This window comes from Miniopterus schreibersii (genome assembly GCF_964146895.1).
Source record: "Miniopterus schreibersii genome assembly, chromosome: 9".
Classification (NCBI taxonomy): domain Eukaryota; kingdom Metazoa; phylum Chordata; class Mammalia; order Chiroptera; family Miniopteridae; genus Miniopterus; species Miniopterus schreibersii.
The window spans coordinates 50,730,073-50,748,199 of NC_138118.1; the positions used below are offsets into that span (position 1 = coordinate 50,730,073).

Consider the following 18,127-nt stretch of genomic DNA (forward strand, 5'->3'; position numbering starts at 1 on the left):
CAAATATATTCATATTACTTGTTTTCATTTCTAAAATTTTTATTCCTAGCTTTTTCCCATATTTTCCATTTTGAGAACAAAGAACCTATAACTTTAAACATTTCAGTGTTGGAAAGGTAACATTTCTATTTTAATTACATTGAAAATAGCATATGAAAATGCAAAGACAATATTCATCCACTGGAAAAATGATTACTTAAAATAGGTGAAAGACACTGAAGTGAATATTCTTTTACTCCTAATGCATATAAGTATAGTTAATTACCTGTAATCTGTTCCATTGACAGGAGTCCATGTATATGTCCTGTTTCCTTTGTCAATATACCTCTAAAAAAAAAGTTTGACATGCTTGTATTCACCTTTTATTCTATTTTAATTTACATGAAGAGAAGAACATTAGAATCTATTTATAAATTCAGTGGTCATTCAACATCCTTCTTCACAAATTTCTGATCTATTTTATAACACTTATCCTGTTATGGGTATATGTATGTGTAAAGCAAATTTTTAAGACAAAAGTAAACACCCACACAGTCAATTTTAAGAACGTACAAGTGTAAAAATCTTAGTAATTTATGCCAAATTATTAACCCAAAAACTCTGAAAACATTTCCTGAAAAATAAACTTTAATAATGAAACAGGACTATGAAATGTAAGATAAGGCTCAGATATTCCATACTAGAGAAATGGTTGTAATATCAGGAAATTAATGCAGTCAGTTTGTCTAGATCCAAATATATGATTAGCATGTTACTGTTCATATTAAGCTATTATTACAGTTTTATCTATCATGAGAGACTAATTACTCAGTATCATGAAGGTTGAAAAAACAACTAAACCTACCAGAGAAAGGAATAAAAGAGCTAAATAACCTCATGGATATAGCGTCTTTCATATATAGCTGCTGAACAATGGTAAAAACATTATTATTCTTTCTTCCATTAGATATAGTGATGACACATTTGTATCTTTTATTTTTTCTTTAGTTACCTCCTGTGTAATTATCCTCATCAAAACAGTAACATTCACTGAAGTATTACTTGGAGTTAGGCAATATACGAAGCACTTAGCAGTCATTGTCTCATTTAATCAAACCCCTGGTGAAAATACTATTTTCCACAAATTATTGATGAACAAATAAGTCTTAAAGGGGACTTTAATTGAAAGGATGAAGGAAATGTATGATGCCAAATTTATTGTATAGCAACTACACGATGCTGCACCTGTACATCAACCATCCCTCTGGATTTACTGATGGGAGTGGAGAATGGGAGAAGGCAAGATCGGAGTACTGAGAAGGTCTGAGACCTAGTAAAATTCTTAAAAGAAATTTTGAAAGTAATATTTACATATTTGTTACTACTCAAAAAAAACCATGGCAAACTAGTGTTCAGCAAGTTATAAAAATAGTATCAAAAATAATATCAGATTAAGAAAATGATAATATTTTTTTCACTATTAGTAATTGGAAAACTCCATAGGTGAATATTGGTCATAAAAACAATTTACAATAAATTGAAGTAGGAAAATATCAAAGTGACTTAATGGAAACAAAATTGATTTCTAAGTCGAGGAAAGAATGTACAAGTCAGAGATCTGGTTGGTGGAACTGATAAATGATATACAAGTTTCCTCTAAGAATGGAAGGACAAACAGCACAGCTAAAGCCTGAGCAAATGGAGCTGAAATTTCAGCAGACTGAAATTGATATACATTTCCCCTTCTGCTCTCATAATGGGGACTCCTAGTGATATTAAATGAGGAAAGCCACATGCAAATGAATGCTTATATTTAGATCTCAGCTACATTTTAGGAAAAGATTTGCTGAGGAATTCAGGAGAAATTATATATTTAAAAAGGGTGATATAAAAGCTTATATTAAATTTACAGGCTCAAAAGCTTCTGAGGTCTACATAGTTTTTCAAATCCTCAAATATATGAATGTGTATTTACTCCACAGACAGACACACTCCTCATATAAAGAGTCCCTCCATGTCAACGGAATGATAATAAACAATAGAAGTATACTAAGTATTTGTACCAGTGATTTATGGGGGTAGTTGTGTTATCTCCTGATTTAATTTCAGATTTAAATTCATGGGGATTACAATATAAAGGGCATAAATAGTATACTAAGATAAATCAAGCTGGAAACAAGTAAGCAAACAAACAAAAGCTTAAACACCCAAATAATTAATACTATATGGAATGCAACAATTAGAACATCGGCATTAAATTGTACTTCCTTTTTTATAATGATAAAAATGAAGGCATAAAATATTTTCCAGAACATATTGTTAATATAAGAATACATCAAGAAGCCCAAAGCGATATTATTTTGTAAAAATTAAAGAGTTAAAAATCCTATTGAAAATATCCCTCCAGCAGAGTACCTTAAAAAATTTGTTTACTAGAGAAATCCCTGCTTTATAAATAAATATTGCTTTAATAAAAAAAGACAGATTACCAATATTTATTATTAACACATATATTTTATTTAAGAATAAGCCTGACTTAATTCTTACCTCATCTTGAGATTTAACCAGAGTTCTGAATGTTTTTTCTCCACTTTCTCCATCTATCATTTTATTGCGAATCTAAGGAACAATGAACAATTACTTAGTTGCAGGTACTAATTGACCTACCAAAGTATGATCATTAAAATATACCTTATTTCAGAACAAATTAAATAAAAATAGTAGGTTGGTTTTACTAGTAGTTGCTGATATTCTCTAGGGATATTCTTTTAAGAGCTACCACTTTATAATTATTATTTTAAAAAAATAAGAACATCATTAATGAAATATTTTCAGCCAGTCATTAATCTTTGAAATGTAATCAATAAAGGAGTGGCCAATTACTTTATGGGACTGAATAAAGGGAAACTGAGATTTAAGAGAGGTTAAATAATAATTACAGTTAGTGGCATGAGAGTCCAAAAACCAAGCTTCTTACTATTACATGATCGAACTCTATCATGTCAAAACACTTTACAACAAATATTTAATCACCTAAAATACCCCAGCACCATGCCTTGGCCAGGGATAATTATAATAAATAATTAAATGCTATTGTACAATGAGGGAATAAAGGTGTAAAATGTGTAAAGCAAATACAAATTAAAACACACTTTGACAAGTTATAAAAGAAACATGGTGGCCTTTGCATAGATAAGAGAAGGAGTTAATCCATCTGAAAGAATCATAAAAATCTCTGCTCTGGAGTGCAAGAGCTTGGTTCAAAACCTGGTCCTGCTACTTGCTAGCTGAGTAACAGGAGACAAGCCAGACAACTTAACCTCTTTGAATCTCGCATACCATTAGTACAACAGATATAATAATAATAATAGTACCTATTTCAAGGGCTCTTGAGAATCCATGACTGACACATAAGTACTTAATAAACATTATTATAATTAATGACTTTCCGTACCCTGAAGGAAGACCCTCCCAGAGGAAGTGACATGCAATTTTGGTTTTGAAATAAAATAGAAATTTTCCGAGTAAAGAGTACTGAGACAAAATATGTCAGCTTCTCTACACACGCTGCCCACTGGGCGGCTGACTGGTTAGATTCCCTCCAAATTTCTCTCAACTCTATAGCAATATCCTCCACAGATATATACTTTTAATTGAAATTTACAAGTTTCATTTGTATTGAAATAATTAAAATATCTCTACCTGTGGAATGAGAAAGAAATTAAGGTCACACCCAACTTAAAATATTTATTTCTTTTCATATGATCTTTTGGATGAGTGAGCCCAGGACTAGAATTTCTTAGACAAAAAACATCCAAATCTGTGTACATAGTACCTAAGACAGCTCTCAACACAATGAAGCTGCTCAACTCATCCCTGTGGAATGGGTGATTCCAGCATTTTACCTGAGGGCACTGTTCATGCCTGCTGATTACACTCACCTCCACTTTAATGTCATTCTCTAATTCTGCATCAAGGAAATCCAGAGTTACTGGTTCCTGTGATTTGGGGTTCTACACAAAAATAATAATAATTAAGCATATGTGACCATGTAAAATGATGCTACATATAGAATAATTCAATTCACATTTAAATATAAAATTAATCTGTAAAAGTAACTTATTTAAGGTATAAGAAACTGTTGACAAAATAATTATATAAAGGTATAGTCTTTCATATATATATTTTAAAAATAATAATAGACCAGGAATTTGAGCTTTAAGTGCAGCAAATTTAATTAATCACCAGTTGAAAACAGTCTCATTTTAAGCACTGTGTTAGATACCACATTTAGAATCATAGGTTCTGGGGGCAAATGACTTTTGAAGATCCACTCACAACTTTTTTCTTTAATTAGATGAAAAGGAGCAAATTATAGCCAGGTGGATAACATATTTAACAATATAACAAAGGAAATATGTAAATAATATCCTTTCTGATTTGTATCTATAAAGAAATTAAATGAAGGACAATATTTTAAAAACTATGTTTCAATTTGCTTAGCAAAACAAGCTCTTCTAAATATATTCTTCCTAAAGGTATTCTTCCTAAATGCATAAAGATGCAAGTCTGCTTTATGTATTTGAATCTCAGGAATTGTACATATATTTTAATAAGTCACATTAAGTACATTTTATAAGCTAAAATTTGTGGCTAAGTAATAAGAATTTTAATAAAGATGAGCTATTGTAATTAAAGTTTAACTAGAATAATAACCACTGGGTTAACTAAATACTGTTCCCTGTTTTAACATCTCCTACCACTACTTCTTGCTGGTGTCCAACAATAAATAAAATTCAATGTGGAACAAGGAAGATTGATATATTGAAAAACTATATCAAAATAAAAGTTAGCCTGGCAAATTTACCTCATATGATATTTTAAAAATTTGTCAATTACAAAATGAAAACTCATTGAATGATTTGATAAACAAAAAAATACTGATTTCTTATAACACTTGCCAAGTAATGAACGCAACATGCCAGGGCAGAATTTCAAAGTTCACTAGAACAATAAATTCATAATAGGTGTCTATAATTTTATAGTTGCAAAATTTTAGAAACTGGATATTTATGGTTCATAAAGTAAAACCCACTAAACTATGATAATTAATTAGAGGTAATAAATACAAACTATGCTGTATTAGTGCAAGGTCGCTGGAATTTTAATAATGTCAGCCTCACAGGCTCTTCCAAACTATATTCAGATCATCACTATTTTAAAGACTGTTTTACCCAAGACAATACCAATTAAAATGTACTGAAATTAACCATAACTTATTTATCACAAATGATAACAGATAAGTACACGTGGCATATATTAACTTAGAACAAAAAAGCCTTCCTTAGTAATTCCATTTAAACAATGAAAATTTATGGTTCTCATGGGTTTTGATGAATGAGGATTTTAAAGACAAATTTACAAAACTAATTTCAACTGTGTCTGGCAATTTCATTGAAAAAATATTCACTGCTTATGAACTCAGTATCTACAATACTGAAAATAAGTATTAGATTGTTCAATACTGACCACTGTTTGGACAGCATCTTATTGACTCAGAAGCAAATACTGATTTGTAATGTCATGTATTTCATAAGAAGAAAATAACAATCAATGCTAAAAATAATTCTAACCCTTTCTTTAAAAAAAACACACACCTGAGGAAGTCTCCAACAAAAGGATACTCTATAGTTGAAAGTATTATTCAGAATTGCTTATTTAAAGTCCCATGAAATAAATTATCTTCACACAAGCACCACCATACCAGCATTAAAATTTTAATAAACTCACAGCAAAACAAAGTCAAAATAATCAAAACATAAATAAGAATATTATCTTACATGCAATGGATAATGCATAGCATGATCAGACCCAAACAGCATGCATGGAGGAGGCATTATCAGGAAGAATTGGCAATATGAAGATGATGTCCCAATCCAACATATAAGACACAGAGAAGAAAATGAAATCATAAAAGAAAAATGTCAATGAATAACTTGTACTTTTTAAATGGCAACCTGGCTGACCATTTTTTCAAAGAGCCATCATAGGAACAGTCATTAAAATATGCAAAAGCAGAATCTTCTAATAAGAAAGCACCAAGAGAGGCTTGAGAACTGGAATAGAGTTCCTCCACTCCCAATACTTTTATTTGATATTTTAAATATTTAACATTTCTCATTTGTAAAAATCTGAATATCAACTGACAGAATAACCACATAATTTGTGGAACTAAAATAAAAGGTAATGTTGTTAACAAATTTTAAATTGAAATAATTAGTAGTTAGTATTATTAAAAATACTACATACGTAGTTCAAAAAATATTCCCAAAATTCAGAAGTCTTGTGTGGTTGCTAGTTTGCCATTTGGGGTTTCCTTAAAGGAAAACAAAAATAAAACAAACCACTTTTAAGGTTGTTTATTTTTAAATTATGTCATAATATTTACATGCAATATATGAAAGTACTGCAAAAATAAAAATTTGCTAAGATGTACATGACTAAGATAATACATAGAAACATGCAAGAAGAGTAACATAAAACAATGTATCACATCAAGAAAAGATACAAGTATAATTTTAACCTCCATGGGAATCAGAAAAGATATAAAGACTGAGGCAACGACATGAAATTCAAGTTGTCATGGAACCTGAGAGCTAGAAGGGAACGGATGCTACTAATCCAGAGGATCTGCGCTTTAGAACAGCCCCGACTGGTTTAAAAACTAATCAGAAGCCTGCATTCCATCCCCAGACAAATTAAATAAGAATTTCCAGGAAATAGAGCCTGAAATTGATATATATATTTCATTTCCTAGGCAGATATACTGTGTGGGGTAGAAAACAATTATTAGTTCAATCCTGCTTTTCGGAGGAGAAAACTAAAGTACTATGGGGTTTAGTGAATTATTCAAGTTTATGGTGTTGACTGTAAATGGACCCAAAATAAGACTCAGTTCTGCTAATTCATAGCTCAATGATTTCTTATCATACTACTTCTCCATTACAGATGTTCCTCGACTTATGATGGGGTCACATCCAAAAACAAACCATTATAAATTGCAATTATTGTAAGCTGGAAATGCATTCAATACACCTACCCAATGGAGCACCGTAGCTTCGGCTAGCCTACTTGAAACGTATTTAGAACTCTTACCATTACCCAGTATCGTGAGACAGTGTCCCACACATATTGCTGCTAGCCCAGAAATAGATTAAATGCAAAATTCAAAATACAATTTCCACTGAATGCATACTGCTTTTGCACCATTGTAAAGTCAAAAAATCGTAAGTCGAAGCATCGTAAGCCCAGTGCCATCTGTATTATGTCACCAACTTTCTTTTTAAAGACATGATAAGCTTACATATAAAACCTGAAGTCATATTGAACTTTTTTTAGAATTCTAAAATTCTTTTACTAAACTATACTAAACTTCAGGAAGTATCCTTTTATATTAATTATTTTGGGGGTACTTAAAGAAATATGCATACATATAATAAAGTTTAAATTTTGTTGCCAATAGAGAAAAAGTTTTGCAATGAGTTTCCCAAGCAATAACAATTCACAATGTTTATTTGTAATTTTAGAGATCTTTAATTAGTTGAAGGGAAATTTCTCTAACTTCTAATCTAAAAATACACTTTTAGAAATTAAAAAAAAAATTGCTTAAATTCTATGGCTTATAGAAACTACTACATCAGAATTCTATTTTTTTTTTTTTTTTTTTTTTGCCACTTAGAAGTTAATTTTACAAACAAATTGTTAGGATTACATGGATTTGACACTAATTTCACAATATTTAATAAATTTATCTTTGGAAGCCATATGATCGTGATTACGCTGATTGTTAACATCATTATTACATCATTTGCTAGCAATTTTTAGTTAGCCAATGCATACCCTCTGCCATCATTAATAACATTTTGCTCCAGCTTACTGAGAAAGGATGCTCATCCCCACCTCATGCTCTGGAAGCTTGATGTCAGGAAAGGCGGCATTAATCATATGCTTTTAGAAAGAGAAGCTTAATTTCAACTCTGATTTAGCAAATTTGAAGTCATTGATCATTTCATTCAGTTACCTGAACATTGGGTCTCCTTGTTCTGAAATTAACTGTTGGTATACCTACACCAATAGGCTAAAGCAACAGAAAGATGGTAATTCATCACGCTACATCTCAACACAGGGAAGGGTTCTGTCCTATCAACAATTTTAGTTAGATATTTCCTTGATCAAAAACAGGTACCATAGAGTTGATGAAGAGTTAATAAGTAAAATGAAAGTTTAAAAATATGTTTAGTAAATAAAAAACTATTTGTTTTGTTTGTTTAGTGAAATGACTGTTAATAATATACTTTTTTCCTAGGAAAAAAGTGAGGAAGGGGGAAGTGAGAAAGACAACTCAGGCAACTTTCACGCTGATTAAAAAAAGAAAAAAGGAATTTATAGAATTTATGTAATTCAAATGTGTTAAAATAGAAATATTATAGGATATTAAAAAGTCTTAACCCTTAAAATTTGTGCCTTTGTTTTCTTAAGTGATAGCAAATGTTACATCTGTGGAACTAATGGAGAATTCAGACATAACACTATAGATTTATTGTACATGTTGACTTCTAAAACATAGAGTATGTGCAATTTCCTTTACAATAAATATCTCTTAAGACTGATTAAAGTGAGTTATCTAATATGTATACCTAATCTGATTATTTCAATGAAACAAAGTGGAAAAAAATTAAAATGAATTTTGAAATAATATAAAACAGGAGACATAAAATTAGACTTTGACCTTGTTAGATGGTTATGGGTACTATGGAACCTAACATTATTTTCCTTTTTTTTTCTATTTGTGAAATGCTGATGAAAAAGTTAGAATTAATTTTGCTAGTATACCTGCTGTTACCATATTGGTCTTTTGTATTCATCAATTTCTAAAAAAACTTGTTTTACACACTGTATTACCCTTTCATGAGTTTCTTGTAACTATCTGTATAGCACACACCATCACCCACAATATAGGAATCATAATGTTTAACCTGCCGATAAGAATTCATAAGAAAAAAAAATAGATTGATTGTTCAACAATATTTATATTTAATGGTTTCTAAAATAATATTTTCATAAATGCATTCTGTTGCATACTTGCTTTTAATAATTTCCTATGTAAAAATATGAAAAGCTGGCCCAAATAGCAATAAAAATAGTAATTAAATGTTTTCTACATAAAAGTTGTTTATTAGGAGAACACAGAAAAGGGGAAAATCTTTTTCAAGCTATTAGGTGTAACTGATGGATTTTTATATATACTTCATATGTGCATTATTCCCGTTATTCTTTTTTATTAGCTTGTCTACAATATAGTTTAGTTCCTCTTGGGGAAGGGATTAAGACCTACAATCATAAAAATAGGGATCCTTCATTCCCTCAGCACATTGCACTGTTACTGCTTTTACATCACTTTAGTTATGGTAACATAATTTAAAATACACTGGATATACAAAACCCAAAAATAATATCACTTTTTTTTTTAATCTTAAAAATAGTTTAAAAGATAAAAATGTTCACCATGCAAAATCATAGATTGTTTAGACAACCATAAACAAATCTTTTAAAAGGAATTTAACATGACATGTTTATAAAGAACTCTGATAGATTAATAATCATGTGAAAAATGTCTACACCACATGTATAATAAAATAAGAACTTTAAAAATAATGCAGGATTTTCAGCAGCTACATTAGATTGCAAGTATTTAGATCATGATGAACTGCATGGAAATAAGTTCCAAAGTGAGAAAAATTAGAATAGAGATTAATTATAAACATTTATTATGTTTTTGCATTCAATATCAATGGTTCTTAGTTAATTTGAACAATATTTAAATGACTCAGTGTATGTGTGTGTGCGCACATATTTGTGTATGTCCTAAAATATCACTCACATTAAATATCCATGACTAGGGAAGAGAGAGTATTATGCCTAAGTCTACATGTATTTCCCTCCAGCATCTGTTTAAAGTATCTTCAGTATCACTGTCAAAATTAACAACTTAAAGATGTGTATAAAGTGCAATTATAAGATTTTATTAATTTTTACTTCTAAATAAGTAAATTTCACCCTGTGAGCACTAATGAAAAGTAAAATAAGTTGGATGATATATTTAAGAATATACTTTATATCTTAGAAAAACAGACATTAAGATTAGGATATTTTTTTAATCTACCAAATTTTATCACTTCCCAATAACTCGCTGATTAATAAACACATCCCATTTCTGTAGCCCATGGAATTTTACTTATTGAATTGCATACATATTTTTACAAGTCTGTTCATAAGTAGGGGAAAAAAAACCACTCTTGGAGATGAAGGGGAGAGATAGTTACCAGAAGAAAAGGGCCATAGAAAATGTGGCCTATGCATTTATCAGGTTCACACCAGGATGTGGAATCTCCTTCACTATATACAGCCTTAAACAAAGTCCCAAGTAGGATGTGTGGAACTCAGGCACAGGTGGTGTTAATGGCTTTCTTTAAGATCAGCGTATTTGTCACCTTAATATTAGATAGCTAAACTGGTAAGAGAAAATGGAAAGTGCTTTCACACTTTGATATATTATAACCTGTGGTCTTGTTATCTATGAACAATCATCAACAACTGTTATCTATTAATAACGTTCTTTTCTATTTAGTGCTATGTAGTGAATTTTAAAATGCATTTTAAAATGACAAACCTATTAACATTAATCATTAATTTTACAGGACACTAATCACTGTAAACAAATTATATACATACCTTTGGCTGAAGATTTGGGTGTAATAAAACATAACCATTAGGATCAATTGCAAAATAATAGCCATTGGGGCACAGCTGGAAACAAACAAACAGCAACAACAATAAAAAATATTTAGATAGAGATCCCTAAGTCACTATCAGAAATCCTCATTTTTAAAAAAAATCTTAAATACATATTTTAAAACATGAAGAAGGATAACATGGTATCTTTATTTTTTAAGGATCCTTATAACATTTAGTTCCTTCACTAATATAACCGTACATATTTTTGTGTTATTTAATGCTTACAGACAAGTTAAATTAGCACAGAGTTTTAAAACAGAAGAGATACCAAAAGTGTATACTGCGTCTTACTGTAAAACGTGGTGTTAGTCTTTTAATATCTTCCAAAGAGACATCAACTCCCATCACACCAAGAATCAGCTGGTTCTATAAGACAGCAAAAAGGTAATGTGTTTTATACCAAAAATTTACATATTTCTACACAATTATTATATTATTCATCCCTTTGCTTGACATTGGTTGTATGCCATACTAGCTCAAATTATATATATATATGGTCATATATACATGGGTGAGGCATTTTTGGTATCAATTTACAATGATTTGCAGCTTTGATTGTTTTCCTACAACTTTATCATTTATTATTTAGCTGAAAAAATAATATCTTGTTGACTGAGGTTAAAAAATTCAAAAATATATGAAAATTTTTACTTGGTACTCCTTGTACATATTATTACTGTTATTATTTAATTTACTGCTACTGTACAGTCAGCAGCTGTGAGTGTCCATGTATGTGAGTGTAGGCTGACTTTGTGGTGTACCACGATTAAGAAATCACAAAAAATGTCTAGCTTACAGATGTTGGGCAATATGGAATGAGAAAACTACATATTTTTGCTATTGATAGTATCTGTGTATTTGTAACTATCCTGAAAAGTATGTGACTTTATTGGTAATAAAGCAGCAGAAATTCTCAAAACACTGTTTCTGCTTGCCACTAACTTCCTATAAATACCAAAGAATGGGCATCATAGTTTGAGTTGTAAGTCAAGGAAGCTGTTTGGCAAACCGTTACCATAATATTCTATGGGACATAAAAGTGGAAACAGCGTTAAAAATTAGAATCAGGAATTTTTGTTTTGAATAGAATTATATAAATTATAAAGTAAATTGAAATGTTATGAGGAAAATTATAAAATCCAGTCTATAGTTATTGTAAGAACTCTTCAAACTTTGTGTAGGTGCACAGAGAATGATAAAGATATGTTAACAACTATTCTGTCTTCCTGTGAACCAATCCTAGTTTAAGTGAAATCTCAAATTAAAGCAATCCCTTATACAGTCCATTTGAGGAGACAGAGAATGACTACTTTGTGAGTTATGATATTATGAGCCACAGACATTTAAGATTGATAATGGGCTTCCAAAGAGGAATAACCAATGTTTTCTGTGGCTACATTATTAAAATAAGGAACTCAAATAAAATTTATAATAACTAAACAAACAATGCTTAAGTGCCATAGGCGTCATTATACCATAAACTGGAAATAAATGTCCCTCAAATCAAGAATGTCAACCAAACTGCAAAATGAATATTCAGTATTCTCAGGCATTCTTAAATTCCTTTTGATGCAAGCTAAGAAATAAGAATACAACCCTACTTTTAAATCAAAAGTATTTAAAAAGTAAGAAATGGAAATTAACAAGTACAAGATACATATTTTTCAGAACTTTCAGAACTTTAAGTGGGTAGCATTTTATTGCATTGACAATATACCGGTGCTATAGAAGTAAAAGATTTTTACAAAACTCAAGTATTTTTTCTGAAACTTAAAGAGAAAAAAAGGAAATTATTTCAATAGACCCTTGAGTTACATGATTATTAAAGAAACAATTGTTTGAATGGGAGTTGGAGGAGGAAACAGCTCATTAAATATACCTATGGACACCTGAGACAAACATCATCATGATTTTGTTTCTGAACTCCATGAATATCTCTGATGCATTTTTAAAAATGTGCACACAATAGTACTGCCCATTTATCACATAATTACTCCCAGAGTCTGAACTTGTGTTCTCATCAGGTCACAGTGAAATAGGGTTAAGCTAAATCCTATCCCTGGGGAAACAAGAGAGCTTGCATTTCCGTTTCCCAGGTGGTTATCACTTAAGCAGCTGTTGCCTTCTACTTCCGGCCTCACAGTCGCTTACACTGTATGTACTTCCTTATAGAAGTATCTTATCCACATTGAGCTTCAACGTCATAGTTTATCAGTTATTATTATTAATTTTATCAATTAACTTTTAACCTTTAAGTTTGTCTTATTTTCAACTTGGCCGGTTATATTGAAGACCGGAAGAGTTCCAGTAATGACAAGTCCCAGTTCCTAAAAATAGATGCAGAGAGAAAAGGCAAATTAAAATTACAATTTAGACTCTGTCATATTGCATTATTTTTCTATATCTGACACTGCATTTTATATTATATTAAGAGACACAAAAAACTAGTAATAGATTTTGAAAGATCATTTTTCAAACAAATCAATGAAAATGTCTTAGAAATAATCAAGATCTATTAGGCAGCTATTGAAGTATGTGGCATCTAAAATATTCCTCTACAAGAGCATTGCAAATAACCTAAAATTTAAAAAAATCAACTGACACTAAACATTTCAGTAATCCTGACTTGCCACTCTTTTCTTTACAGTGATAGTTCACCTAACATCACAGGCCTCCATGAGCACAGTGATACTAAAATATTATGTACTTCAAATGATTTCTTTACCTTCGTTCAGTCTTAATTTTGTAGCTTAATTCTTAACTTTTTGTCATGTCTAAGCCCAAGGCTTCATGCTAATCACAAATGTGTAGCAGGATAACATTATGGACTGAAGGAACATGTTATTGATACTGCATTTCTGGGATATTCTTGGTAAACGCTATGCTGTTCAAAAGAAGCAGTATTGCTTCTAAATACCCTCCAAAATGAGTGAAATGATGTAGACAAAAAAAGTCAAGCATGAAATATGGAAGACTAGTCCTGAAGCAGTTTAGTATAGCAATAATAAATCAGTATGTAGATAATGTCATATATTAAATGAGTCCATGGATTAGTCCAAATGAACTGATTTTCAAGTCTGAGGTTGCCTTTCTTTATTACTGCCATCTGCAACATATATATATATATATACACACACACACACACACACACACACACACACACACACACACACACACATATATTCACTATTTCATGTCAAATATCATTTTTAACAAAGCCACGTTTTAAATAATTTTGAATTTGTTAAGCTGAGAAAATTAGTGAATGTCAGTGAAAATATTATTGAATCTTCTTCTGAATAATAACCCTAAATCCAGTTCTCACAACCCCTGTTCTCATTCCAGAAACACCATGGTCTCGTGGAGAAAATGTCTTAGGCTATGGTTTAAAATTGTGCATGTGGGAAGGGCAAAAACAATGGAAACTGAATCAAGTGAGGAAGGACAATCATTGAGAGGCTCTCAGGAGGACAAGATACCAAATTTGGGGGGACAAATAAAATTAAGGAAACAACTGCACATAGCTGGGTGCATGGTGATGTACATATTAGCTTTCTATTTAGTCCTAAGCAAGAACACCTGGCAATGAAACCATCCTTAATTAAATATGCAAATTAATATTCACAATGAAAATGTTTCACCTCATTAAAGTCAAGATAATAGATAACTCATAAAACTAGCACCCAAAAGATAATTTATTAAAGATTCCTTTCAGTAAACTTTCTATTTGAGTTATAATGTATATGCATAGTTTAATACATGCTAGTATAGTATAAGGTAAAGTATATATGTATATAATCTTTTTCTTTGGATCACTTTTGCATTTGTATAGAATCCTTGAATTGGCTTATAAATATTGTAATGTGTTCTAAAATGAAATACTAGAGTAATATATTAAATAAATTCACTGCTAAACTCATTGGTGCCCAACTTTCATTTTTCCCCCCTCATTTATAAAGCAGACCAAAAAAATTGTAGCATATTCCTTGACACTGTGCAAGTCTCTAGAGAGTTAAAAAGAGCAATAAAACAAGGTTTCTGCTTTCCTGGAATTTATTTGACGTTCATTTTTTAGAGCCGAGCTCTTTTTCCCCCCCTGCTTTTTTTTAATATAAAGAACCTCACTCTATCTCCAAAATAAAATGTACCCTCCACAATACTGTCCCAGCCTTGTTTCTGTCCTGATCTCATTATCTCCAAAAGTGACTGAGGTATCATTCCTCGGGACTTCCGAAACTTTCATACTGCACCCCTGTGTGTTTCACTGCTCATCACCAATTACAGCAACTGAACCTGATGTCATAAATCTCTTCAACCTACCCTACTTCATCCCCAAATATATGGCTCCTTTCTTCTGAATTTCCAGAGGTCTTTTCATTTGCTCATTATATTGTCTTGAAATATTTTTACTTTTTTCTTCTTAGTTTAACTGTTATTTTGACCAGCATTTGTTTCAAATCTACTACGTGCAGAGACTATAAACAAATAATTACAAATAGAGATGGGCCACTTTTCATTTTCAAGTCCGTAAAAAGAATGTGTGTTCTTTTTTAACATCTAGCTTCAGCTTATAGAACAGCGTATTTAGAAGCAAAATTTCTTCCTAATGTCATTTGTGCTATCAGTACGAACCTTACCAACAATGCACACATGTTGGTTAATGAACTTCTGGTCATAGGAAACACAACAGGGCATAATTATTGACTCCTTCTATCATACTCTGTATACTATGATGGATTTGGGAAGCGAAAGATTTGACCATAGCTTTAGATGACCATGCGACCTTAAATAAATATGTGATGTCAAGAAGGAACACTGGACAGTAATTTTAACTAGGGCCTGAGGTAAGCAAGTTTTGCTTTATCTGTGTTAGCATGCGCAGGCTGCTGCTAATAGTGCCTATTTTTCTTCTAACTTCCTGTATATGTTTATTTTACCAGAACCAAATGATAAGTAATTTTAAGTGGGTTGCATTTTGCCCTTTGGGTTCATCATTGCATTCAGAAAAGTAGAATCAGCATATAGTTAAAGTAGGAAAAAGGGTTATTGAAGCAGCATGTACTTCTAGGGCTTAGTATTTTTATTCTCTCTGATATATTACATTAGTAAAATCATTAATAAAGTCTTATTAAGATTAAGCATATGGGTGTATCTTAAGTATGATAGTTACTATCTATAACTTTTGTATCAGGAAAGAAAAAATTACATTAAAACAAGATTTCTCAAATTTAGGCCTGTTAACATTTTGAGCTGGATGATTCTTTGCTGTGTGTGCATGGTGGGGTGTAGGGAGCTCTCTTGTGCATCATAAGATGTTTAGCAGCCTCCCTGGTCTCTACTCATTAGATGCTAGTAGCAACCCCTATCTACCCCAGTCATTCTGCTAGAAATATCTATACATATTTCCAAATGACCTGTGAAGGGCAAAATCACCCACAGCTGAGAACCACCACCCTAAAATATAATGGAATACCTGCACTAAAATTTTAATCATGCAGTGGACAACTTAACATGTTTTTGTCATTTCACACCAGATTTGGTCACCTCAGTGGCCTATTTTCATGAATATCTGCGGTTGACCTAAAGCAAGAGATTATGTATGAAGAGGTGATTAGGTTTGTGATGAATTCAGGATAAGGTAAGATTTTTGCCTGTCTAACTGCATGTAATTCTGAGTTTGTTGGACCTGGCTTGATTTGTGGAGGCTACAAATGCTTCTGTTTGTGAAAGTCTACTTTAAAAATACTTCGAAATTCTTGTTCAAAACCTGTAGTAATAGGTACTAATTCACAAGACTTTCAGCATTTTTTACATAGATATTCAAAAAGTTACTGAAATGCCCATAAATTCAAGGTTGGAAATTTTACATTCTCAATGGATCAACTAGTAAAGAAAATAACACTTTGTATTTGTGGTTCTCTACTACACACAAGCATAGCTTTATATGTAAATTATCTAAATTCAAGTACAAAAAAAGTTGTGATAGTAGGTTTTTTAGAAAGGAAAAGAGAAATGTCACCTACAAAGAAGTCAGCTGTGTGCTTTTGTTATGATAGTTTTTGGTTGAACAGCCCCTCTTACCAGTGCATCCAGGTACACATTTGTCCACTGGACTTGCTTAGCTTTGTCTCCTGCTAAAACCATTGGTCTTCCCAGAACATCCAAATATTCCTATTTATTAAAAAGAAAAAGTTAAATGGTTGAAAACTAGAAATGCTGTTAAAAAAAATCATCTCCACAGAAGAAAAATTATCCAGAGTTAAAAATAAATATAGAATAAAAATTATTCAGACATTAAGTATGTAATCATTTAATTCTTGTTTGGGTACTCCTTAAATAGTATGTCTACATACTCTGAATCAACATTATTTGACTTATATTATTTATAAAATATATCTATCCCAGATTTTCCTAGTAACAATCAAAACATTCTCTTTCTGTGGTAGAGCCAATGATAAGTGAAATACGTTCCTTGTGAATTGTTTTGTGTTAATCTAAACTATTTTAGGTTCTGTGATTTACTGGATGGAATTGCACAAATTTGAAATAATAAAGCAGCCACGTATTTGCTTTCATGTCATAGATTGTTTGGCTAAAATTCAAAACTACATTTAAACATATCAAAAAATAAATGAAATACTGTGCCAAATCTAGACATCAGACTCAAATGCAGCTGCTGTTTCATTTCAACATTCAATGTATTCAGTGTTCATTTCTACAAATCCCACAATTATTTATGCAAAATTTAGACAGTCTATTTTACAGACCCTCCGTTATGTTCTAAATTGAGTAATGATTTTAAATAGTAATTTATTAACACTTAAAAATAATACATATTTAAATTACTTAATTTTTTCAATGTATAAAATTACTTATTGGGCATGTTTTCAATGAATAGTCGTAGAAAAATCATAACCTTGTTTTAAGTTTATTTTAAACAGGTAAATATAACTACAGGGGTTATTTGGGGATGTATCTAAATTCTTAGTAGGTCCTTATATAATTTTTCCAGGGTAATTACTGTTTAATTTTCTATGTGGTACCAACAATTTGAAGAAACTCATTTAAATTATTTGCAAGAGAATAAAGTTTAAATTACATGAGATGAGATTATTAGTAAATTTAATTGTATTTATTTTGCATGATGTTTTCCACATCTGAGAAGAACAATATATTTATATATTTTATACCCCAGTTTTAGAACCCTTGGAACCTTGATGAAATAAAACCCAATATATTGCTGCCCTGGTAGGTGTGGCTCAAGCTGGTTGGGGCATCATCCTGTGCACCGATC

General features: G+C 31.0%; 1 protein-coding gene across 4 annotated transcripts in view; it reads right to left on the reverse strand.

The window, feature by feature from the left end:
- CACNA2D1 (calcium voltage-gated channel auxiliary subunit alpha2delta 1) overlaps window positions 1–18,127 on the reverse strand; it is a 453,232-nt gene that overhangs the window by 49,465 nt on the left and 385,640 nt on the right. Inside the window, exons 15-22 of one of the 4 annotated variants that reach the window (XM_081147531.1) lie at window positions 16,915–17,004; window positions 13,083–13,160; window positions 11,125–11,199; window positions 10,771–10,845; window positions 8,060–8,116; window positions 3,921–3,992; window positions 2,527–2,598; window positions 266–327 (exon numbers count right to left, since the gene is read on the reverse strand). In XM_081147531.1, the coding sequence (XP_081003657.1) occupies window positions 266–327; window positions 2,527–2,598; window positions 3,921–3,992; window positions 8,060–8,116; window positions 10,771–10,845; window positions 11,125–11,199; window positions 13,083–13,160; window positions 16,915–17,004 (581 nt within the window). Of the gene's footprint in view, window positions 1–265; window positions 328–2,526; window positions 2,599–3,920; window positions 3,993–6,288; window positions 6,356–8,059; window positions 8,117–10,770; window positions 10,846–11,124; window positions 11,200–13,082; window positions 13,161–16,914; window positions 17,005–18,127 lie in introns of those variants that run through there. The other 3 variants (XM_081147533.1, XM_081147532.1, XM_081147534.1) reach the window with 3 other exon arrangements.